At 43.9% G+C, this 24,819-nt stretch overlaps 1 protein-coding gene across 2 annotated transcripts; it reads right to left on the bottom strand.

Annotated features, from left to right (window-relative positions):
• Positions 1–1,928: 1,928 nt before the first annotated feature.
• LOC125738781 (ras-related protein Rap-1b-like) lies at positions 1,929–20,746 on the bottom strand. 2 transcript variants are annotated; one of them, XM_049008101.1, is made up of 8 exons: positions 20,597–20,746; positions 10,249–10,328; positions 9,312–9,380; positions 8,905–8,961; positions 7,316–7,456; positions 5,588–5,731; positions 4,972–5,087; positions 1,929–4,187 (listed from the first exon to the last, which is right to left on the bottom strand). In XM_049008101.1, the coding sequence occupies exons 2-7, from the start codon at positions 10,303–10,305 to the stop codon at positions 5,001–5,003; spliced, it is 555 nt and encodes a 184-aa protein (XP_048864058.1). In that variant the 5' UTR covers positions 10,306–10,328; positions 20,597–20,746; the 3' UTR covers positions 1,929–4,187; positions 4,972–5,000. The 2 variants fall into 2 exon arrangements, with proteins under 2 accessions (XP_048864058.1, XP_048864059.1); XM_049008102.1 differs by lacking the exon at positions 20,597–20,746 and adding an exon at positions 11,233–11,251.
• Positions 20,747–24,819: the final 4,073 nt, after the last annotated feature.

The following is a 24,819-nucleotide window of genomic DNA, read 5'->3' as shown; positions in this document are numbered from 1 at the left end:
GACGGATATACACCCAGCATGTTTGGACAACTGACGTTATTGAACTAATGGGAAAACTGGATAAAAATCGCGGGCGTTTTATGAATCCACCCATCAGTACGGTGAAAGGCCTGCATCTTCGATAAACTGGCAAAGTGCTCCCCCTAGTGGTACTTCGCAAACAATGCAGACCAAGGTTGTCCTCTTTAGATTCAGATCGGCACGTCACAATGGGTAAACTGACTGCAAATTGAATAATTATATTAGGTCACTTAAAAAAAAAATTGGTTCTCGTCCTTTTTTTTGGAGGGGGTGGGTCGGGCGGGAGGGATTTTTTAATATTTTTTTTTTTTTTTTACAAATTTTGATTGACTGTTTGGACTTTCAAATATGTAAGAAAATACATATTTGAAAATACATACCGAAGAGAGCAGACCTACTTAGTACGCCTCCTCAGTTCTTCCAGTTTGTTGCGTTTCAAATATATTAAATGTAAGAAAATACAAGAATGTAAATTCCTTGATCCATGTGTATCTCATAAATGCCTTCCCAACTATGGATTTGGATACTTTATGCTGATGTTTCATTCGTGAATATAAAAATGATACTATTTGAAACCAATATTCTGTTTGTCATTCCCATTCTAAATGAACAACCAAGATTTAAAAATATATATCTAGAAAGAAAGTGTATTAAAACATGTTAAAACACGAGGAATTTACAAAATACAGGAACCTGAATGGTTGAACAAGGAAATGCAACTCTACAAGTACTTAAGAACATGTACCACATCACTTCCCCAGATTTAAATCTTTGCACCAGCCCATCTCAGGTAGGGACAAATTTAGGTTCATGAAACCATTCCAAGACTAGGATTACACAATGTGGATCAATCGGCGATGTGGAATGCGCGGGTAATTCTTGCGCGGGTAAGTCGTCATTCTTGGGCATTTTCCATGCGATTTTTACGAAATAAAAAATTCGGGTCGGAGGCATTTCGGCGGGTCGGGCGGGGACGAGAACGAATTTCTATTTATTTTTTTAAGTGGCCTTACAGGAACCTCAATATAACAAGACATAACTAGGCCGACATCTTCATGTAGTCCTGCAAGTGTTTTATTTAACCCTTAAAACCCAGTATGAATACACCTACCTTTAGCATGTTTCAGGTAGGTAGACACTTAATTCTAAAGATTCATTCTTGAGTTTATAGTTCCTATTATTTTCTGTTGATGTACACTGCAACTAAATTCGCATTTTTGTTAGTGTCATCAATTTGATTATACTGAATTTCAATGACCCTAACAATAAGTTCGAAGTTGAATAATCAAAAAGATTTCAACTTCAATTACAGAACATACTTCGGTGGGTGTTTGCTAAATGTTTAAATTGGTTACTCGTATTATTGACATTAGATACCGTTTTGTTATACGAATTAGGCATTGTAGTGTTCGAATCCATTTGTGTCAAAATTATACTCCTTTTTCTACCACCGGCCAAAATATCAGTACCAACAAGAGAAGAATTATTTGAGCGCCAAACACATGCATACTACGTCTGTGTGTGGAAGAATACTGTATGTAGGTGAAAACGTGGAGGCTATATTCACCGAACAAGCATTTTTAACCGGACAATGATTGCGTTATCTACACAAGCAATTGATTAAAAAAAGAAAACGATGAATTTATTTTTGGATTGATATACTTGACACTCGTCAACACTCTGAAAGCGTGGAAGATTGAAGTGTTGATACCAGCATAGAGCATCATTTGGTTTTAAATGCAGAAACCTTACCGGCCACCTCTGACGTCCAACGCCAAGTTTCACGAGTAACAAAATAAGCCTGCTTTACGCCACCCACATTTGGGTGACGTAAGGCGCTCCCCAAGAAACTGCACTAGGTTAACCATTCAGTTATAACAAAGCCCTATTCACAGAGAATAATGAAATAAAACATCAGAAATTGTTTATTTTGCCAAAAAAATCTCAAAGTGTCGAGACAGAACACAATTTCCTTGGCAATATAAATGCTTGCAATATTGGTTCTTGAAACACCGAGACTCCCAGAAAATCCATGCTTATAAACCAGATTGGAGTTACTGGCTGATAGACATGAATATCCGAATGCAGTGTGCAGGAGGCAGAATTAAGAAACGTATCCATTACAAGATATTCTGTAAGTGCGGGTGTAGATTACAGGAACTGCTCACCTGTGCCGCCATATGCACGGCTACAATCAAACAACGGGTGGGGACGGCTTCAAAATAAAAGTACTACCACAAAAACAAATCGAGCTACAGACCTGGCCGAAATGCAGTGACATGAACGTCAGCTGGGAAGGACCACGACAATGTGAAATGTGTGACTGCTGCTGTAAGGTCTAGGGGTCATGACAAAAACTTCAAAATTCTCAGTAGATGTGAACAAAAGTTATAAAACAAAGACAATTTTACTCAAGTTTATATTAATATCGTTCTTACCTTTAAAAATATAGGTTTACATGCTAATATTGAATACCTGACAAGTTTACAGTGTTTTGTACAACTCTGAGTCGGCTGATCAGGATAAAAACTCTCTCACATGCTCAAGAAAGACGGTACATTTCATTGGATTTGCAACTCTGACTTTTACACCATCACACAACTTCACAAGGAAAATTAAGATTCAGGACCTTCCCTCTTTGGAAAGAAAATTCCCATTAAAAACCAGTCGGTGGTATGTTTCTAAGCTCCCCAGCATAACATTTTAAGGGGGGCGATGGTAGTATAAGTGGGTAAACAGCCTTCACTGGCCAGGAAAACTTGATGCAATTAATATTTTGTCCATCCAATTTAACAAATGACATCTGCTCAGTCATACAAAAACTGCACTACTTTTAATTAAGGCGTATAACATCTGGCCACCAGAATAAGCAGATGTTGTATTTGAAATTCCACAGCTCTGGAGAATAAGTGTCACATGACCTAGGATTCCAGGACAGTCGGGACACGACGCGAACGAGCAACACAGCATTCCCTGGATAACCCCCACCCCCCCCCCCCCCCCCAAAAAAAAAAAAAAAAAAAACCATCAAATGACAAACCAACCACCACTGTGACAACTGACCAAAGGAAAAAAAACAACAAGAAAACAAGTATTAGCAGACAACCAGTATGAAACCGGTTTGATTTCTCAGTCATCCAGTTTTAACACTGGTGCAGGTGCAAGCAAGGATAGGAGGAATCTACAGTCACCAAAGCATGAAGAACAACATCATTTTTTATTTCAATAATAAAAATCCTCATTTTAAAATATATATTTTATATTTATATATATAATATACTTCATGTTGTGGAGCAGGGATTCCACAGAGGCAGACCTGACTTTCAGCCACTTGGTTACAGCCCCCCATGAAAGTCCCAGCTGGGCGTACAGGGAGGGGGTCATAGGTTTAAGAGCCTCCCCCCGAAAATCCCCCGAGCGCCACCCCCAGCTGTAAAAGGGGACGCAAGAAATCTGAACAAACACACGTTAAGCTGATGTGTTGTCAGAATAATTCTACGGAAAGAAAAAAAAAGTAATCAGTTACCATAGCAGAAGGCAACATCTTAGGTTAAAAACAAACACGCATCACTGCTCACAGGTTCTCCTCAGATAAAATCAAAAACAGCTGTGACAATATAGAATCCCAGCAAAACAAATTTAGTAATTTTTAAAAAGAAAGAGTGAAAATGGTACTAATACCAAAGAAGCAGAAGTTAACAGCGTGTATATAGTTGCTCTTTGGACTTTCCCCCTGTTGCTTAAACAGAGGCCCTCTAACTTCACACGGTCATACTGGCCAAAGCCAACTGCAGGGCCCTGGGACTGTTTGATTGCACTGTCTCACATGTAGAGATGTGAGCAGCACTTCCTCCCCCTTCAGCAACAGTACTGAGTGTAGCCCAAAACCTTTCATTGTCCAAACCGTTAGAATAGGTGTTGAGATGTGTGTGCGTGCGTGTGTGTGTGAGTGAGACAGAACGACGAGGGAAAAAAATCCCCCGAAATCACTGTCGCAATGCAGGCGAGTGAGCAGTTTATGTGCACAAAGTGACTATCAGATAATGTACAATCATAGATTTTGAGTCCCGTCGTTTGTGGCATTGGGTAAAGAGGTCCAGACACAGAAACACCGGCTGCAGGATGCTTGCAGTCCAGCTGCCAACAGAGATGGCTGCTCGTCAGACCTGGGGAAGGGGAGGGCAGAGAGAGATAGAGACAGACAAAGAGAGAAAGAATGAGAGACAGGTAAAGGAGGGACAATGGGGAACAGCAAGGCGCTACATAGTGCTGCTTAACACAAGGAGTGTGTTCGGCAGTGGTCGAAGGGCTCAAATGGAACTGAAAGAGGAAGAACCCCCCCCCCCCACTGCCCACACAGACACAAAGAATTTCAAAATGTGCTTAGTAAGTAGTTGAAGTGACACCTCCCCCCTTCGCAGGTGACGAGACATCCTCGGGAAAAACCTTGTCATAATGTTCCTTAGCATCCTACTTTAATGCTTTTCATCAGGCGGCTCCCAGCCCAGGATCAGGCCGTAATTACTACCAACCTGCCCAAGCATGACAAGGAGTAACGATACTAATCAGTCATTTGGGGGGCAGAGACTGGCCAGGTCTACTGTGAACCATGCAGTTACTCAGGACAAAATGAATCCATGAGAGAAGTACAACCAGTTAGAGACAAGAAGACTTAAGTAACAGACTAGCATGTTATTACGCAACAAATATTTTCTAGGTCAGACCACCTGTTTCCTGTCTCTCTACCGCATCACAACATGCACTGATGGGAAAATCAGGCAGTGCATCCCAATGTGGGCGGGGTTACGTTGACCGGCCAATCACTGCTGCTTTGATACCACTGGAAGACCAATAATGAGAAGACTGAAACTGATCTGTGCCTGACTTTATCAGTGGCTTTAACAGTGACCCTTACAATCCCCGTTACCTCCCCCTCCCCCCAGCACTCACCTGGCTCAGAGAATCAGCACAGCTGCGCATTAGAGCAGCTGGCAGGTTGACTTTTTGCGGGCTTTCCCAGGAACCGGGGTTTTCCTGTTGATTTGCCGAACCAGGTCATAGAAGATCTGGAAATGGTTTAAAAGACGTCAGTGTTGGGAGGAAGCGACATGCAGCTCTTCCAGCAAAGATAAACAATGACCGCACTGGCTCTGACTGAAATCCAGGATGATACGAGTAGTGCAAACACACACACACACACACACGAGCACACACACACACGAGCACACACACACACTGATGCACTTGATTTTAGGACCATCTGCTGGAGTCTGAATGCTCAGCTGATGGGCTTCACTAATCAGAAAAATTAAAAGCCTCTCCGATTAACTCTAAATACTAAACCATGTATTTGCTATATTAACCCAGCAGGTCTTCCTCATGTATCTGAATCCCTAGGACTTTTAATCTGACAGAGGAACAAACAGGTTTGCCTGCTGTGCTTCCTCACATAACTCAAGCGGCTTTGGGTGATGGATATCTCGGCTCGCCGAAGCACCAACACCGCGGACGGAAACCCCCACTAGGAGCCAGGTCTGGGCGAGCGAGGGCTGTGGGCCTCCCTCACCTCGTTCACGTTGATTTTGGACTTGGCGGAGGATTCCAGGAAGGCGCAGCTGCTCCACTGGCGCGCCAGGCTCTGACCCTGCTCTTTACCCACCACCCTCTCCTCTTCAAGATCACACTTGTTTCCTACCAGGATCATAGGCACCTGGAAGAGGGGGTTGGCAGACATTATTCAAAGCGGAGTGTAAGCTACGTTATGAAGAGCCCCCTAGTGGTGGTCTGCTTATTAACAGTAAATAAATAAAAAAAATACTGAAGGATGAAACCAATTACAGGTATTTGCGAGCGTTTGCCTTGGTTTTCACAAAAGACCTATGCAAGTACCAGTATGATCAGAAGATTTTCACTTCTACGAAAAAAAGGAGAAATGCAAAAACAGTACTTAGCCAGATATACAGTTATGCGGCGAAATGACGGATCGCACATACAACAGAAGTCCCATAGGGACTATAATGGAGCTGAAAAAATTCCTATCGCCTAGCAACGTTGTAATGATTGTAACAACGCATCACAATGCATTATGTTTTTGTGGTGATGCAGGTATAAGCAAACCATGACATTCATATGAAAGTATCGCACATACAATTACATACAGTTCATAATACTTGATAATGATAAACAACTGTTACTGGTTTATGCAATTACTACACTGTTCATTTCATCGTTCATTATTTGGGCTATAGGACTACCATACAGACATTCATAAGTTAAGCTACGCTTTAAATAGGCTATATTTCTACTATATCATATCATTACTATAAGTTAGGGTTGTGCTATATTACATTTTATTTGTTATTTGGTATGATTTGGTAGGTAATTTCTTCGGTCTAGGAAGGCAAAAATCCTCTCTCATATGCATAAAAGGTAAATGCTGCTTCACTTTACACTATTTCAGCTTATAAAGGGTTTCACAGGAATGCTCTACTTTCAGACAGCGGGGGGAGACCCATAAACTTAATGTTTATGTGCAATAGCAGTAGACTCTGGGTTGATTAAATGTGAATAAGTACTACCTACATCATTACCAGAATGCATGCATGTGTAGAATCCAAATCTTGTGCATTTCCTGCTGGTGCCCAATTCAGTGCATATAAATTTCCTTCCAGAGACCATCGCGTTTTGTGCTGACAGGCTGACATTTGCACACTTCCTGTGAGCAATCAGGAAGCTAATCGCTCTAGCGACAAAAGCGAGCAGAGGACCGTTGGAAGAGACACTGAGCGCTTTCCGGTCTGATGTGGCCTGGATGGGGGGCGGCGGCTCGGCACGGGAATCTGTGTGTGCAGTGTGTCAGTGCTGCTCCCAGCAAAGCGCTGGGTAAGATGGGGCATTTATCAGCATCACAAAGCCCCAGACTCTGCTGCAGAGAAAATGCAACAGTGTTCTGATAATGTGGGTATTTTATGCCTGTGCAATTTCCTCACTGGTTTAACTTTGTACCACGCAGAAAGGGTAAAAACTCAACCACTCACATTTGTGGTAGAACTGTGTAACTGAACGCTTCTAAGTCAGCTATTGGTTCATGATTGTACTGTGCACGAATCTGTTGCGCAAAAACCTGGGACATAAATACTGGACGGAAAAATCCCATACAAGTGCACAAACACATGGTTAGTTGAAGGGAATTAGAAACCAAATGTGCCATTTGGAAGTGGCAGGAGTGTCGCCGTTCAACCAGGAACCAGAGGACTGGCTGAGTTGTAGCCAACCTCCGAGCGGGGCCACTCACGTCGTCCGTGTCCTTCACCCGCAGGATCTGCTCCCTCAGGTCCTGCAGATCGTTGAAGGTCGACTGTGCCGTTATGGAGTAGACCAATGCGAACCCCTGGCCGTTCTTCATGTACAAATCACGCATCGCTGTGAATTGCTCCTGTTGCAGGTACACAGAAAAAAAACTGAGGTCACAGGAGAAAGTCTGCAGAGTGTAAAACATTCAGACCCGATTGTGGAGGTCAAATGCTGGGTGCCGGCAGGGAAGTGCAACACTGTTGCACTTGGTGTTCTTTCGGTGGCTGTGAGATCACAGAAAAAGCAGGACGGCTTACGTAAGCTCCCTTTCTGAGCGCTGCACGAAACGGCCGGTCAAAACACAACATGCAGCTCCAACTGTCAACCTCTTACAAAGGAAGTTAAAGAAAAGCCCCCGTCAATAAAGATATTATGTGAAGGATCATGTGTGAAACAGCACAATCCTTAAACTCCAATATAGCAGTCAGAAGTGAGTAACGGTGCGAAAAAAATTATGTGATTAACTTCATACTATACAGTTAGCATTCAAATTCATACAACAGACTATAAATATACTGTGTTTTAGCCACTGTCCACTGGAAGCCGTTGTCAAGGGTAACGGCCGCAAGACTGGTGAGAGATGCAGAGAGGAGGCGGCTGAGGAGCAGAGTATCCGGTAGTAATTGCTGGCCAGTCCGGATCCCGCAAGGTCCAAGCGGTTGCACTTGGCACCGTGTGGCCACAGACCGGCTCGGAAAGAGCGGCGGGTCGCCTGGCAGTCATACGCGCAGGAACCGTACCGACCGGTAGCTTAGCTACAGCTGAACAGCTGAACGGCCAATCCGCCTCCTTTGATCTAACCTGCTTTAATATACACTACATGGACCAAAGTATTGGGACACCAGCTTATCCAACATCTCACTCTAAATCAAAGACTATTTATATGAAGTTTGCTATCCCTTAAATCGCTACAACAGCTAGAGATGGGGAATGTATAAGCAACTCACGACTCTTTTGTGCGGTGATTCATGTATCGCCATTTGTATTAATTTATACTTTATATATGTTTGGATTTGAGGTGGAGAAACGTGCACAGTGCAGCAGCACACTGCAGTGACTCTATAACCCTATAGGTGGCACAACCTAAACTATTCCCACATTGACAGGCAGCCCAGCATCCGGTGTAGTAGCAGCCAATTATCATCTAACTTTGTTTAGCAGTAATAGGAATGGCGGATGACAGCATAGATTCTGCGCTGCTCCTCCACAATTTAAATCAAACGTATGGAGGAACTTTGGCTTACAAAATTTAAACGGCAAAGAGGAGCTGGACATGAGCCAAGCTGCATGCAAAGTTTGTCCTGCAAAAGTTAAGTGTTGTGGTAACACGACAAACATAAGGGTGTGGGCTTATGTGGCCCATTCCTGTACTTACTGCGGGCGTTCCAATTCTTTTGTCCATATACAGTATAAAAGCTAACATACAGATCAAACACAGAACCAGGCATCCAGCCCCTTGCAGTGCAACGAGCCAAGGAGGCGCATTCCATCCTCACACCCACGACACCAGCCCTCCAACACGCCTCTCACCGTCCCTGCTGTATCCAGGATCTCCAGCATGCACTGCTGTCCATCTACTTCCACTTGCTGCGGAGAGAAAGGCGCGGTTAGTCGGGGAGGATAACACCACCCTGCTGGCCCTTAGTGGGGGGGGGGGGAGCAGGGAGCGACCCCCAACTCAAAGCAGGTAGCCGAGCCCAGGAAGCGGCAGGCGATCATGGGGAACCAAACCCCGGCCTCCAAGACATGGGGACTCATTGATCGCTACCCATCACGCTAAACCACCCCGTGGGCTTCAGCTGTGCTTCATCCAACTAAGAAGCCCCTTTAAAAAAACTCCACTGCTTCTACAGCATGGAAAGCAAACAAAGCACAGAATGGAAACGCTGTAGGACTGCTGTGACAATGCATAATAAAAGATGGGGACGGAAACTCACCTTTCTGTACGAATCTTCTATTGTAGGGTCATACTTCTCAACAAATATCCCCTGAACAAACTGTACAGTCTGCAGAGAGAAGGGCGCAAGAGGACACCATGGACAGTAAATCCTTTAAATCTGCTTCATGACATGCTCCCTATACCACTAAAAGATACACCTACACATGGTTACTAATTAAAGCTCTACGACTAACTTAATGTAAAGGTAATTAAAGTAGCACGGAGTGTGGAGGTAGAAGCAACCGTCAGCTTGAAAAGAGCCACTGGGTTGCGACGGACAGCAGAGCCACCCACGGCAGTCCCCACCTACACCATAACCCGTGCATCAGTTGGAAAATATGTTCTTTGTCATGTCACTGAGAATATGCACTGCTGAACGTATTTGCACTCAAGAACGGACTCAGAATCAACCGATTACCTCAAAGCTACACCAGTGTTTCCCGACACGGTTCTTGGGGACCCACAGATGGCCCACGTTTTTGCTCCCAGCACCCTGCCAGACACTCAACATTTTTGCTTCCTGGGAGCAGGGAGGGAGCAAAAACACTGTCTGTGGGTCCCTGAGGACTGGATTGGGAAACACTCCTCTACACGACACTTAGACAGTAGAGACAGTCATCATATCATAACACCTCGCGAGATGCCCAGCACACCTCAGACAGCTGTTCATTACGTGTGTCTATGGAGTCTGTGCCTGATGTGCAAAGTCCACTCCCAGCACAACCCTCTGTTGGTTTTTCCAACACAAGTCAAATTACCTTGCTTTGACCCACTCACAGTTCAAAGATTATTAACCGACACAAAGTAAGGGAGGAAAACCTGTTACAGTGAAACCATAAGTGTGACATTCTTGAAATATGCCTCATTCTTTGCAAAATCTAAAAGTCTAAATACAAAACTGACTGGGAGGTTCGGGGCACAGAGGAGATACTCACTAGTGCAGATTTGCCAACGCCTCCCGATCCAAGGACCACCAACTTGTATTCACGCATCCTGCAGTGGTTCTGGTATTAGCCTGGGCGAAAAGACACAACGCAAAGCGTGTTAAGCAACAGTCACATTTTACACTTCAAGCAAGAGCGTTACGTTATGCTGCTGGGGGGCAGCGTTTAGCTCAGTGGACTAAACCTGTAATCACAAGGTCACCGGCTCAAACCCAGCCTCAGCACGCCTGCGTCTCACTCTACAAAGAGCAAGTTGAGGGAGGCGTAAAAGACAATTTCAACAAAGTATCGATTATTATTATTGTACGTGTGTCTTGACCTATGTTCCACTCAAAGCCTGCAAGAAAGCCACATGGCAAGGCCAGCGAGCTCAGCAACAGGTGGACTGGAGATCCTCGATCCACTACCAGATCCCCCCCGTTTTTATTCCCTAAACAATACAGTACAACAACCATTTACATTTACATTGTGTCAGGCATTACAAGTAATCTAGAGATGATTTAAGTATACACTAAGATATGCACACAAATACTACAGCATTTTATATAAGGGACGTACGCATATGCAGACTGAGAAACGTCTATTTGGGGGCTGCTCTATTACCTATCATATTCATTATACTACTTATATTAATTAAATATAATATAAATGTCGTTTACCCCTTGTTTTCCATCATAATTGATGCATACAGCAGCCACAGCAGATCACCGTTGATGTGCGTACGATCGAAAAGGCACCAAGGCTTGACAGAAAGACTCACACCTTGCCCTACGCCTGGTCTTAGTCCTATTTTCTCTGCCTGCCTCAAGTAATAGTTTTACCAATTAAAATTTGCAGTTAGTGGCAGTAATGCCATCTAAAACACATTAGCGATGTCAGCAACTCTCGGATATGCACCCCTCGCCACACAAAAATCACAAGCGAAACAGAGAGGGGAGGCAAAATGGCCTGTAGTCGATAGCCTGAAAGACGCACCACAGCCAAACTCAGTGTTTCTCTGATTCCCTGTTTCTCAGCTGGGAGGGAAAAATAATGGGGACTTCCTGGGGGTCTGCTGCAAGGACCAGGGTGAAAAGTAAGGTGATGCAAAGCAGGAGCTTTACGTTAACTTTCCTGGCAAATATCCATAAGAAAAAGCTAGCCGGCAGAATTCACAATCTGAACATACGTTTAACATGGATATAAAATATTCATATTAAAATTTTAGACAATATATCGGTAATTGATGTTAGTCAAAATTTCCACAACCAGTGCTCCACCAATTTTACATCCATACACAGAAACCAGGCATTCCCCCCCTCCCTGTGAAGCGAGGCACCCAGGAACTGCTCCATTTGGGGCCTCCACACTTAGTCTGTGTGTGACGGCAGGACATGAGCAAAGATGAAACGGAATGAAAAATAGTGAATTTTTCAGCACATTTTAACAGTAATACTGATACACAAACTGCAATCATTTCATATTGAAAACCACACATACAATTAGTAGCACTTTGCACTTGCATAAACAGAAAAATAATAAAGGAGCTAATGCCATATGTAAACATATGAAAACCGCATCAAATGTGCATTAGCATTGAAAATCTGGAGTGCTGTCAGTCTTCCGCCTTGCTTCCGTTGATAGAGACCAAACCCACGTTAAATGCTGTGCCTTCGCACCCGCGTCTGGGAAGCTGTCGCTAACCGATGGAGGATGCTGGAAAGGATTCAACATGAGTTTTCAAAGCGTGGCAAATCAACCACGGTGCTCAAGTTAATTAAAACGGTATGGGATTTTGCCTTGGATAACAGGTAAAATTTCATCCCTACTATAAATGCACTGGGGGAAAACTTCACTCCAGTAAGAAGACAGTAGAAAAACCACCCCACACAGCAGCTAGAGCCCCATACTGCAGATTCCTCAGTGTCCTGCCACCAGCATTGGCTAGCGGGGAGAGCTACGATCTCACAAAACACCATGAGAAGAACCGAGGCCAGGGAAAGCTTCGCCATGACCCCACCTGATGCTTCACTGTACGGACTGAACGTCTAAGGGCTGAGGAGGCAGGCGTGTCTGGAAGAGCAGACAGCTGCCCCAGAAACCGTACATGTCGGCCTACAAAACCATGTCTAGACTTCAAGCAGGACAGTGGACTCAGAAAAGCATCAATCTCCAATGCGTGGAGGTCTTGGTATTATGAAACCACTGCTGTACCGTTGCCACCAATACAGGAGAAAGCTCTCCACTTGAGCCAGGATGGCCGAATTGCTTGGCAGAGCATAAAAGTGTGACCTCTTCAAACAGCCATGCAGCATCGGCTTAACACCAGCACTAATTACTAACTCACCACGGGAGCTCACACAGCACTACAGGTGCCTCCTGTTGATGGGGGCATTCATTAAATTTTTGGCAATGTACACTGCTCCAGACAAGACTTCATGCAGAGGAAGTCAAACGTCACTTAACATTTACGGCGGGAGACACATGGAAATCAAGCGTCCAGCACCAGGGACTGCAAGGAATTCCAAGGAATGGCATCCTGAATGAGAGGGCACTAATCCTCTCCTGCTCTCTCTGGAGATGTGATCCAGGAACCTCCACACCACTGTGGGCACCAAGAGCATCCCTTGCAGAACCGGGGCTTAGACCCAAGTTGGGTCTTTTGGCCTGTTTTGTCTGCCACTGTTAGTCAGGCAAACATGCTTTCATGTAAACGAAATATGATCTTAGTCACTATGCAACAAGTTCCTATGACAAGATTTTCCAATTTTGCGCCCATATTTTGGCTGATCAGTAACCACCATCACGGTTAGATTTGATGATCGGACTGGAGAAACAGAAATCCACTTATATACACCACAGCAACTAACACGTCTAGAAACATGTGATAACACGGGGATTCCACACGAATCTGAGGTCAAATGTCGAAGGATACAGGGGAGGGAACATGATGACCTGTTTTAAAGGGGCAGTTCACCCCAAAACTGAAAAAAGATGCACTTTAAGCTTTAATGCTGTATGTTTGTTCTGTTGGGAGTTGCCTAGTTTCAGAGATATTGGCCATCATGATTTCTGGATGCTGCTGGATTGTTCAAAAGTATTTTTCGGCACTTAAAATTGAATACCAGTCAGCCCCATTATACTCGAAAGATGATTGTCATTTCTCTGGCCAATATCTCCAAAACTAGGCACCTCCCAGCAGAACAACTTTGACAGAGATAGCACTAAAGTCCCTCTAAAACATGTTTTTTTCCAGTTTTGGAGTGAATTGCCCCTTCAACTTTGCTCATTGGGTTTCATGTCCACCTCCCCTCCCTACACACATACACACAGCTGGCAGGAGGAAACGCCTCAGACAGATCAGACTGGGCTGCTCTCTTGTAGCAGAAATCCCCCCCCACCCATCCATCTATGAGGTCACTGTCCCTAGGGTCCACATGAACCGGAGAAAACCTGGAAATGTTAAGGACACACACAGGCGCACACACACACACACACACACACACACACACATTTTACATACATGCGAGTCCCAGAAGGGGTCCGGCTGGGCCGGTGCACTACTTGGAGCATGATCTCATTCGGTTACTCGAGTGTTGTACTCCAACTCCCCCAGGGAACGCTTCGGCTGTACGGTGTCCCAGGGAGAATCTGCAGGCCACGCGCAAATGGCACGACAAGCTGGAATGAGACCAGGTAAGCCAGGATGTGACCAGGGCTTTTGGTGACCGTGAGCCTGCCGTGCGCAGTGTGAGGGGCTGGAATGTGGGCCTCCCCACGAAGGCCTCCATTTGCACAAAAAAATCACACCCTTGAAAACAGAGTAACACAGAGGCAAGAGTCACACGACCACTGTCTCAGGTTATTACGAAAATGGTCACACACTGACCCCGCTTCACAGAAGCCCTGTTTACAGTTCGTTTTAAAATGCATCTTGGGTGATTGAATCATAAGGGGACAAGCATTGTCGTTTACGTCTGTGTATCAGGCATCCAACTGACCACTCATGCTCAGATTTCATTACTGCCACACGCACAGTATTGCAGCATCCTTGTTGGGGTTGTATCCAGGACGCATTAACATTTACACTGCAAAAGATATGTGCTCAAGTGCATCCCAGACCACCTCAGCAAAAGCTTTGAGTGATCAGATCACAAAGCATCTCGGTCGGTTACACTTGTATCTAGCGCTGTCCACTTGCAATCCAATCAACAAAGATGCATTTTAACACCAAGTGTAAACAGGGCCTGTGAGCCATGCTGTCATTACCTTACTGGCACCTTCCCAATTAGAGACAGGAAGATACACTCACAGAAGGCCTCTTTCGAAGAAAGTTAACGAAGATAGTCCTTAAGCTCAAAAAGGGAAGGTAATTCCACGCAAAGTTGAAATGATTGGTTTTCCTTATACATATCTGCATGGACCTTAAAGGGCCAGAAGGCCAGGCAGGTGTGGGCAGTGGGAGTATGAATGAAAGCCTTCCTCCCCCAGTTAAACCAAACCGAACTCCGAAAAGCTTAGCTGCTGTTCATGGAGCTAAGGGGCTAGGAAAGCGCAGGGACAGCCAGCGCCATGTTGTATGAGCTACAGCAGTCACATGACCCACTCCCGGCAAATTGCATTGACAACTCGTAATACGTGATTTGGATGCTTGAAAGCTAAGCAAAGCTACCAGTGGACATACTGAGTCACCAAACTGCACTCAGGCATGGATTACCTCGTCTCTTCAGGCCCAGCCCAGCTTCACAGAAGGCCAACCACATCCCAAAGGGCCCAGATCATGTACTTTAAAAGCCATCATGTCGGAATAAATGAAGAAAACCATAGATCATGACAGCGTGACACAATCCAACCAATTTCACGATACACTATAAAAGCTGAATCTGATTTCCGAAATATGATTATGTTTTTTTAAGTAAGAGCGAAAGGTGATAACATTCCAAATAGTGACAGAAAGTTATACAACTGGATATACACACTATATATGGACACATGCATGATATTAATGTAAAGAAACGTGTAAAGATGTCTATTAAAACTGAAAAGAAAAATAAAATGAAAATGCTTTATGATAAAAATATAGATGTTTAAATAAATAAATAAATCCTACAGCCCTTTGCTGGTGACGCAGTGAAAACACATTGCGATGTAGTGTTGGAAATGACTCGTTCTCTAATGGAATAAGAGGCAGAATAGTATAATAAAGCATGCTTCATGTTGTACGATTGCTAGGAGACCATCGGCCGGGAGATTAAAACCCGAGTATAAACAGTCACAGCTGATTTACCAGAGCTGCTCTCCCATGCGTACGTTGGTAAACCAAAAAAGCACGCGGGATGAAGAACATTTTAAGCTGGTTCATTTGGGTCAAATGGGAAGAGATCATAAATAGTTTAGTAGTCGATATCCTGGTTCAAAGAGGCCTTTAAAATATCCTAATAAAGATGCAAGCATTGGCATCACTGCATGCACTTTCATGTTGGGAATTACAGCGAGTGCTTTACATGTTTCTAGGCTGCACAGGTTGTACCATTACCTCAATCCCATTAAACTGGGACGAGTTTCTTTGTTTTGTGCGACCAAGGTAGCTTCCCTATTACATCTGGCATGGCAATTTGAGAAAATCGAGATGATATATGAAAGAGCTTCTTTACACAGCATGTACTTAGAGCATGGAATAATCTTCCCGTGTAGCGCAAGCTAAAACCTTGGGTTCCGTTAAATCAGAGCAAGATAATATTTTGACAACTCTGAGCTGTTAGCCGAGGGCTCCCCAAACGAGCTTGATGCTCCCCAAACGAGCTTGATTTCGCATACCCAGAAAGTCCAGACCGGCCAGTCAATGGCACATGGACAAACCTCCCTCATACTTTCCTATGACACAAAAAGCAAAGTCAACTCCCTGTGTGCTGTTTGCTCAACGCTTACAGGTCTTTGCGGCCGAGAAAGAAAACACTGAGGACTTGTGGTCCTACAACATCCTGCCTCACACAGTTCAATGTCACCCACTTCAAAGCGTTATGGTGCACTTCCCATCATACTCAATGCTCATCTGTTTGCACCTTATGATTTGTGTTCCATTTAAACTCGTAACTCGTAAATTCCGAGTTCCTGGTCAGAAATTTCAAATGGGGAGGCATCCTAAGTTGGAATTCCAACTCATGAACTCGAAGGAACTGGCACAACCCGAGCTCAATGAGATTGGTGAGATTGCTGGTGATACTGGGGGATCGGGGTCTCATAGCGCCTGGCCACAAAAGAGAGAGACCCGTGTTACTCAGGTACAAAGATCAGAGAGAAACCCCTCTATCAGAGAGAAACCCTGCCTATGATAATATCCAAAATCACAGGGCTTCAGTAAAAACCAGCCAGCCAAGAGCACTGGGGCAGATCCTACACACAAGGGCCTATGACCACTCTGCTGTACAGCGCATCCCACAACGCAGAGGGGCTCCTCACTTCCTGAACAGCAAAGTGGGCCACCAAGCCCCAGAGTCCACGCCAGATTCATGTGACACAACAGGCTTCCTTCCTGTCCACCACCAGGAAAAAACCAATCGGGGCACACCTGCTATTCCGTGAAGTGGCTTTCTTGGGATTCCCCTGCCTTTATCACTCGTATAGGCAGAAAAGTTTAAAAAACTAATGAAAGTTTTAAAAATCTCTGCTCATAACTCGCATGCACGGCCCTCTTTAGGGGCGCATTAAGGGGCCCCAAAAGGAGAGCAAGCGGCTGAGAGGCCAACTGACCCCAGGTGCGGATTCCCAAGAGCACAGCGCCGAATTACCATGAGGTAAAATTCCGCTGCACGGGAAGCCAAGGAAAGTCGGGCCCCTCCGACATGATTCCATTAAAATCAGAACAACGATGACATATTTTTGTCTCAGCACCACAAATTACCTTCGTTTCAAGGCTCCTCGTTTCTCCCTGATGAAGCGATCCCATCAAAAGCTTAAAAATAATATTTGCCTTAAAACTTGGACCGCTTATGTATCAAACAGACGCTCACACACAAACTTGCGAGTAGCAGGCACATTCCAAATGTATTTCATGGCTAATCGTGCTAGCCGGCAGTTAGGATCACTGAATCACACAGAGTAGGATGAGATGCTGTACAGCAGAATAAAAATGACCTGGCACAGCCCCAGCAACCAGAAGGACTCGCTGCGGCAAGTCAAATGAGCTGCACTCTTCTGAGGCTAAAGGTAGCAATGCATTGTGGGAGTCTAGCTCTAAAAGTCTTTTACATACAAGAAGTGGCAAAATGCAGATTTGATTAACATTACTATTTTGGGTGCAAAATAATACTCACTTCTGTATGTATGCACACATACATACACATACACACAACTTCTCAAGCTACTGACCATTTGCACAGCATGCAAAAACGCACTCTTTACCTCCACAATCCTTGAGTGTTATTCCATTATTGTGTGTATTTTTGTGTATTTCAGCTACTGGATGCCAAAATTTCCTCCACAATCAATAAAGTATCCATCTAAAAGCTTCATCAATCTCTGGCCCCGAGGGTTCCAACAGGGGGGTGGCAAGTAAACAAGTGGCTTCGGTAAAGTAATGGCGGTTTAACACGATCCGACTGCTGCGCCTTCCATCGTTCACAGTTTGAAGCACCCACTCAAATGCAAATACCTCATGTTAGCTTCATTAGCACCTGAGGTGATGCACTGAAAGGCCACAATAAGAGCCACCCGGTGACACAGAAGGCCACACTTCATTTGCAATGAGCATCCTATCCGTCCCAGAAACAAACGCAAAGTCAGTCCGTCGTCCTGGATTATTATGGCAAAAATGATTAATATTTGCTGCTAGCTTTACACAAAGTGGGAGGGGACACCAATCAGCAACAGAGATGCAAAATATATCAGTCAACATCAGTATAGGCTGATGTTTGTTAAAAATCAAGACACCAGCCTCAGTCCCAAGCATCAATCAGAGTTGATACTGCCTGCCAATATTCAGATTTGAGTCAATATTCAAAGTTAGCAGCACCGGAGCCAATGACTTAACCACTGAAGTAATGAAGATGATTGCAGTGAATGATCATCCCTTTTCCATGGTGGAGGACGAGGGATTTTATTCGGCTCAACTTGGGAGACTTGGCTCCGCATTGCCGATGTCTCACCACCTGCATTAATATGACGTGGTCTCAACACAAGACAATGGCATTACTTCTCATCGAGATCAGAAGTTAGCCGATTATCTGTATTGGTAATATCACACAAAAACATAACGGTGTAGGCCTAAAACATCAACGCCCCCCTGATAAGCACAGCTATTGCTAATATTTTTTATAATTATACTACAAATAACCATAAGAGATTAGAAAATGGGAAACTGAATACAAAACATTTTAGTGTTCAGCTCTGACCAGTAAAGGCGAATTAAATGGGGGATCATTTAAATAATTTAGGCATTAAAAAACCTGCAGGCCTCATGGTGGGTGGAACAAACCCTCACGCTATGTTTGTGACATATATTCTCGGAAAGTGCATGACACACAAATGTAACCACAACTACGATAAAACCATAGAAATGACAAGTCTACGAAAAAAGGGCGATATCACCAGGACAGCATGTGTGCATTACTCTCCACAGGAAATTGGACACTGTTAAACACTGCAGGATGAGGTGGGAACTAGGGGTGGCAGGAGGGACTGGCAGGGGAGCAACAGCCTCGCTGCAGATGGAACCTATCAGTATTATTTGGCAGTTCACAGGCCTTGTGATCAGGCAGCAGTAGTTGATCAGTATGTCCATCGGTCCTCCACAGCACACAATCAGCGTTCACATAGTGGGGTGTTTTGGGGTCTGTTATCACTCCAGCTGGCATGCCGAACATCTGAGCTGCCCAGGCAGATGAAATCGAAGATGGCCTTTCTAAAGCACGAACTATATTAACACATTGCCAAGGCCATCACCCAAACGACACCTTTGCGGAACTGAAAAGACTAGTGGTTGTAAGAACAGCTTAGCAAATCATGTGCCTGCTGGGTTTTTGCTTAAGCCCCCCCCTAAATGCCATTATCTGGTCCCAGCACCGCTGAACAGGAAACAGGCGGACAAGTAGATCATCAACAAAACAACAGAATTAACAATATCTATCGAATTACCAAAATCATTGTGGCGTGTGCACTACAAACCACTAAACGGATATAACGTCTTTAAGTAGGGACACTGGTAAACGTTAGGCCGGCAGTGAAAGTAAACTCCCACTGGTTCTGAGTTGTCTCTAAGTGTTACACAAACGCATGTATTGAAACGTCAGCTACACCCCAAGGACAAACCCACCCCGGGGCTAAAAGTTTGTGACAAGCTCTGAGCGACTATGACACCGCGTTAGTTGCGAGGTGATGCATTAACATGTAATAAAACAAGAATCAATGTAACCGCGGCTTCTTTCCTGCTACTTTGATTCACAGTGCGAAAGAGGCACATGCCACCGAGCGGGAGATATGCACCGATTAGCATATTTTCGCATCTGATCACCCGATTTATTAAAAAGATCTAAGAATAATAAATGAAAACAGTGGATTATACCGTCACTGACATGCAGGTTAACCTCATCAACATGAGAGGTGTAATCTCAGTTGTTACGGATGAAACGACTTGTCTTTTTTCCCAGCCACAGCAGAGAACTAGGTGGGGCTCGTTATCAGATCAAACCCAACACAGGGCTTTGCCTACAAACCCTTAGTTTTTAAAGGTTATTAAAAGCAGACTCGATCGACACATAGTGCACTGAGAGTGGAAATGGGCCATGGGGCCTCCGGTTTATGGAGGCAGATGGTTGGGAACCGGACCTCGCTTTAACGCCGTCGAGTCGGACAACTTTTCCCATTTCCGCCGCAACTTCCAAAAAGCCACAGCACCATTTCTAGCCCAACCCGATTCCCAAACCCCTTCCACGGTCCTAGAGAGGGCGAGGGAAAGGGGTGGGAGGTACAAGTTAAAAGCCCAGCACCCGTAACTTCCGCGTTGTCTCTGAGGCGGCGAGCAGGGCGGAGGCTGGATGTTGTGCCGTCAGGTAAAACACTGGCGTTGGCCTGGTTTCTCTCGCCCTCCGCCATATTTCAGACTTCCGAGGCGCCGCCGCTCGTGAAGCCGCGTCTCGCGTGTAAACGCCGGTCCCCCGTGAAAGTGTTACGGCAGCACGGAGCAGCAGCAGCAGCAGCAGCAGCGGCGGCGGCGGCGGCGGCGGCGGTGGTGCCCCCCCCCCCTGGACGGAAACCCGGACGGCTATAAAACAGCGGACCGACCGCAGGCTCGGCACAACGTAACACTGAGGGCGAAAGGAATAAAACGAACAGCCAAGATAGCCAGCCTGCATACTGTACTTACAGTATCCCCCCTCGGCGTTTCCAGTGTCCGCGCCGCCGCTGTATCCGTCCACCCTCCCTCTCGATCTCTCTCTCACTCTCCTTCTGGGTGAGGTTGGGCTTTCCGCGTGACGTCATAGCCTCGCTTTCAGGCGCCCCTTGAGCCACGGGTCAGCTCATTGTTGAGCTCGTTCTGTCCAAAACACAGACACATAATTTATACGTCTCTCACAGAGTTATAGACTTCTAGGACGTTCTTATCTTTTGCTGTCATCAGCAAAACGGATTTTGACTGCGAGTATGATAAAGAATGATGTTTTCCTTGAGGACCGACCGACATTCCATTAATTTATTAATAGTGGAATTATTAACTAGTGGAATTTGAACTTTACATATTGATAATTCCATATTGATTTTGTAAGCACATTCACTATTAGCAAAGTTGCAGAGTATAAACGCATACAATCTACACTGAAACAGGTGTCTGATACCCCATGCACTCTGCTCATTTACTGTGAGCTCCATGAAATATATAAACTCACCATGGCAACATCTGTATTTGCAGTAGAAACATTCTCTTTTTAACTCCACTACCTACATTTTGCATGCAGGTTTAATAATAAGGGTGTAAACATTTTGCGTCTATTCCGACAGGTACGCCTTGACGGATATGTCCTAATATTCCCTTTCTCCAGAAAAAGAAAGAATGCATTTTTCTAATGGGTGACAAAGTCCAGCCCTTGATTTTGTATATATTGGTGCTGCTTGCACAAACTATACAATCTCTCCTTTCCAATGCGTGCAGTCCAGAATCTTACACATGAGGGACATTCAGGGATCAGGAACACTGCGCATCAGGATTCCCCAAATCTGCGCTGGTTTCCTGACTTTGAGATAAAATATATGTCAGCATGGTTTACAACATCTAAAAAGTTGTACTACAATTGTGTCCAGGATACCAGGTTACGAAGAGAATCAGATTCTGCTTGTATATTGGATGTATGTTAAGGAGGCTGACACTGCTATCTTTGTACCTGATGGGGTCAGGGGATTTGCAGTCAGTAGCAAGATTAGTGCCGGTCTGACTCACTGCTGGCTGAGCCACTTAGACACAATGAAGCAGTGAATTCTGGCAGGCGACTCAATGGCATAATTATGGGTTTGGATGAAAGACAAGTGCAAGGCCAGGGTTAGCCAGGATGTGTAGTAAAGTAGAACAGATTCCACTGCTAGTTGCCAGATGCAGCTGTAACAGAATGTTAAATGGAAACAAAACTACAATAAGCAATGTCATAGGTTACGAAAGGTTAACTGGCTAGATAGAACAGGTAAGACTGTAGTGCAGGGGTAAAAAAGAACCGGACACCCTGAACTTAGAGGTTCCCTCTCCTACAGAGGGTTATAAAGCTAAATTTAGGGGTTTTAGGGAATAATACTGATCAAAATAAACGGGAAATTCATGCACGTTTTTTCATACGCTGTATTCGGATCATTTCACTGCATGACAGAGTGTAGGATTTCAGAAAATCCGAAAGTCTTTAATATCGATGATTAAGGGCAATAACAAAACGTGCACAAGGAATAATCAAGCACTTCTCTGTAATGTGTTAAATATTTAATTTGAAAGCCGTTCAGACGCACGCATGCCTTTCCGTACCAAGATCCGAGTTAGTGAAGGAATGAAATATAAGTGTTACATCCGCTAAAATAACTGTGGCTGATGAATAACAGGAATACAGACACATAAGGTCTTACTACGATTTTCCTCTCATATGGACATTTTCCCTGAGACTTCTGCTTTTGTAAAATAATTATACTGTTGCTGCGGTTTATATAAAGCTTATAAGAAAGTGTTTGTGTGATCCAAGCACACTAATATACCATCAGTCTTCACTGGGACTCACTTCCTGTACTGTCGGAAAAAAAGGATACAACCCTGGTACAGTTTTGTACCCCAAGGTACAAACAACATTAAAGTACCCCCAATGGTCCGTTTCTGTACCTTAAAAGGTACATTTAGAGGAGGGACAAGAAAAAAAAAACACACACACAGAAGAGTAAAAACAGACCCCTTCCTTCACAGATTAAGGAGCGACAGAACAGACGTTGGACAGACACAGAACGGATCGAGGACTGGGAAAAAAAGAGACAAATAACAGATACAGTGAAAAACAGGATTTTGGAACACGTGCCCCCTCTTATTCCTTAAGCACTCGTGGTGTCTGGATAACACATCGAAGAGCTGGGAGTGTGTGAGCGGAGTGATTATTTTCAAAGACGTCATGCAGAACATGGGATACCAAAGGATTTTCAAAGGGGAAATGTGTTCAGAAATATAATGAACTTGACAGCTGCAATATTATATAGTATATCTTATAAAAATATCTATTGTCATACACACTGATGGATTTGGGTTTTGTAATCCCCCTTTTTAATAACTTGTGTAAGATGACACTAGCGCTGAATGGTGATCACATGCTTTTCAGCTGTGTTGGTAGCAACCAATTAATGAGGGCACAGCGTTCATTTGCCCGCTGTGCGATTCATTTATGGAATCCAATTTGGACTTTTAAACGCAAAGTAATGAAAATGTAAGGCTTCTTTTATTTTATGGAGCCAGTGTATCTGTCTGCCTGGCTGAGTGCATCTCGGTGTGAGCTCATAGGCACACCCACCGGGAAACACACATGAGTGCGTGACAGCAGGAGTGCTTCTCCAGAGTCAGGGCCCTCAATACAGACCGATCCAATTACGTTTGAACATTTTAGGGCCCCTTTCAGTCAGGGGCCTCTGTAATCACTGTACCTCTCCCTCCCTTTATGGTGCCCCTGCATGAGAGTACAGCCTAAAAACAAATGTAGCTTCAGTGCATGAATGCGTGGGAAATGCAGACCAATCTATCCTTTTATAACACGCACAAAACATTTATTTTAAGTTGGTCTGGCTCAGACATTAAAACCCTTTTGTCGTATGATCACAAGGTGACAAATGAGATCAAATTGCCATGTTTTCTACACTGTGTGCAGAATTAGTATGCAAATACTATCCCTGTTGGTAATGTTAAGAAATGTTAGGCAGACTTATAAGAACAAATTCATAAGTTTTCTTCTGCTCCAAGTAAATTTACTTAAATGTTACGTTAGACTTTCACAAAAAAAAAAATTAAAAAATCACTTGATTATCAGTGAGCACAATTATTAGGCAATCAGAAACGAAGTGGATTTACTCTCTTTACCATCAACCGAAATTATAATAAAAACAGTTTTTGTTATTCATTATATATAATTACCAATCAATCCTGTACAAATTTCTAAACTGAAAATATTGGTCAGAAGAGAAGATACAAGTAAAATGCACACTTGCCTAATAATTCTGCAAACAGTGTGTATATATGTACACACACACACACACACACACACACACACACATAGACACACACATGCTACACACTAGCTAAACAATCAAATGCATGGCTTGATTTATTCTGTCCCATTTCAATGAAATGGAGATATTTTAGGGCTATAAACTGAATGTCATATGCAATAACTCCTTAATTATGTAAAGTCAAATCACATTTCCCATAATTGGATGTCCGTGCATTTAACAATTGCTGGATTACATTTACATTTTGATTTGCCGCCCCTATTGGAAAATGTCTTCCTTGGCATCCAGGTCAGTCATCTTGCTGGTCAGTGGGAAACAAAAAAAGTCCAAATACTATGGTGGGCGTTTTCTAACAATATTCAATAAAAGAATGTCATTTGAATGATCCTTTGAATTATAATTTAGAAATGGTTATTTAAATTACATTTTGAATTATACCTGCGACCACAGGCACCCGTCAAACTCGGTGGGCGGGCAATAAGCAAAACAACATCTAATTGGTTGCATTGCAAACTACGTCACAACAGATCGATTTGGCCTAGTCGATTGGATTCTCATTAATAACCGCGTTTTCTTACGCTGTTCTAACTTTCACTGTCCACCACATAATCTTATATACCCGTATGGACGCTCTTTTATTGCTTTTACATAACCAACGAAATGTACGGAGGCCCGATCATGACATGACGTGTTTTTCATATACAAGGGTAATATTGTGAAGAAAAAAAACTCTGAATTTCCGAGATCAAAGTGGTATATTTATAAATAATTATTTAAATGACAGATTTGCATACAAACATTTTAATAACAATTACAATTTAAATTACATATTTATTTTTAAAAATCATTTGAATGACAATT

Source organism: Brienomyrus brachyistius, chromosome 3 (assembly GCF_023856365.1).
Source record: "Brienomyrus brachyistius isolate T26 chromosome 3, BBRACH_0.4, whole genome shotgun sequence".
NCBI classification, from domain to species: domain Eukaryota; kingdom Metazoa; phylum Chordata; class Actinopteri; order Osteoglossiformes; family Mormyridae; genus Brienomyrus; species Brienomyrus brachyistius.
The sequence above is the reverse complement of the archived record's forward strand: the minus strand, read 5'-3'. Positions and strand labels throughout refer to the sequence as shown.

Excerpts from the sequence above, each read along its gene's own strand:
- LOC125738781 (XM_049008101.1), bottom strand. The coding sequence starts at position 10,305 with ATGCGTGAATACAAGTTGGTGGTCCTTGGATCGGGAGGCGTTGGCAAA. Across the intron at positions 8,962-9,311 it reads TAGAAGATTCGTACAGAAAG|CAAGTGGAAGTAGATGGACA; the intron begins GTGAGTTTCCGT and ends TTCTCTCCGCAG. Across the intron at positions 7,457-8,904 it reads TCCTGGATACAGCAGGGACG|GAGCAATTCACAGCGATGCG; the intron begins GTGAGAGGCGTG and ends TACCTGCAACAG.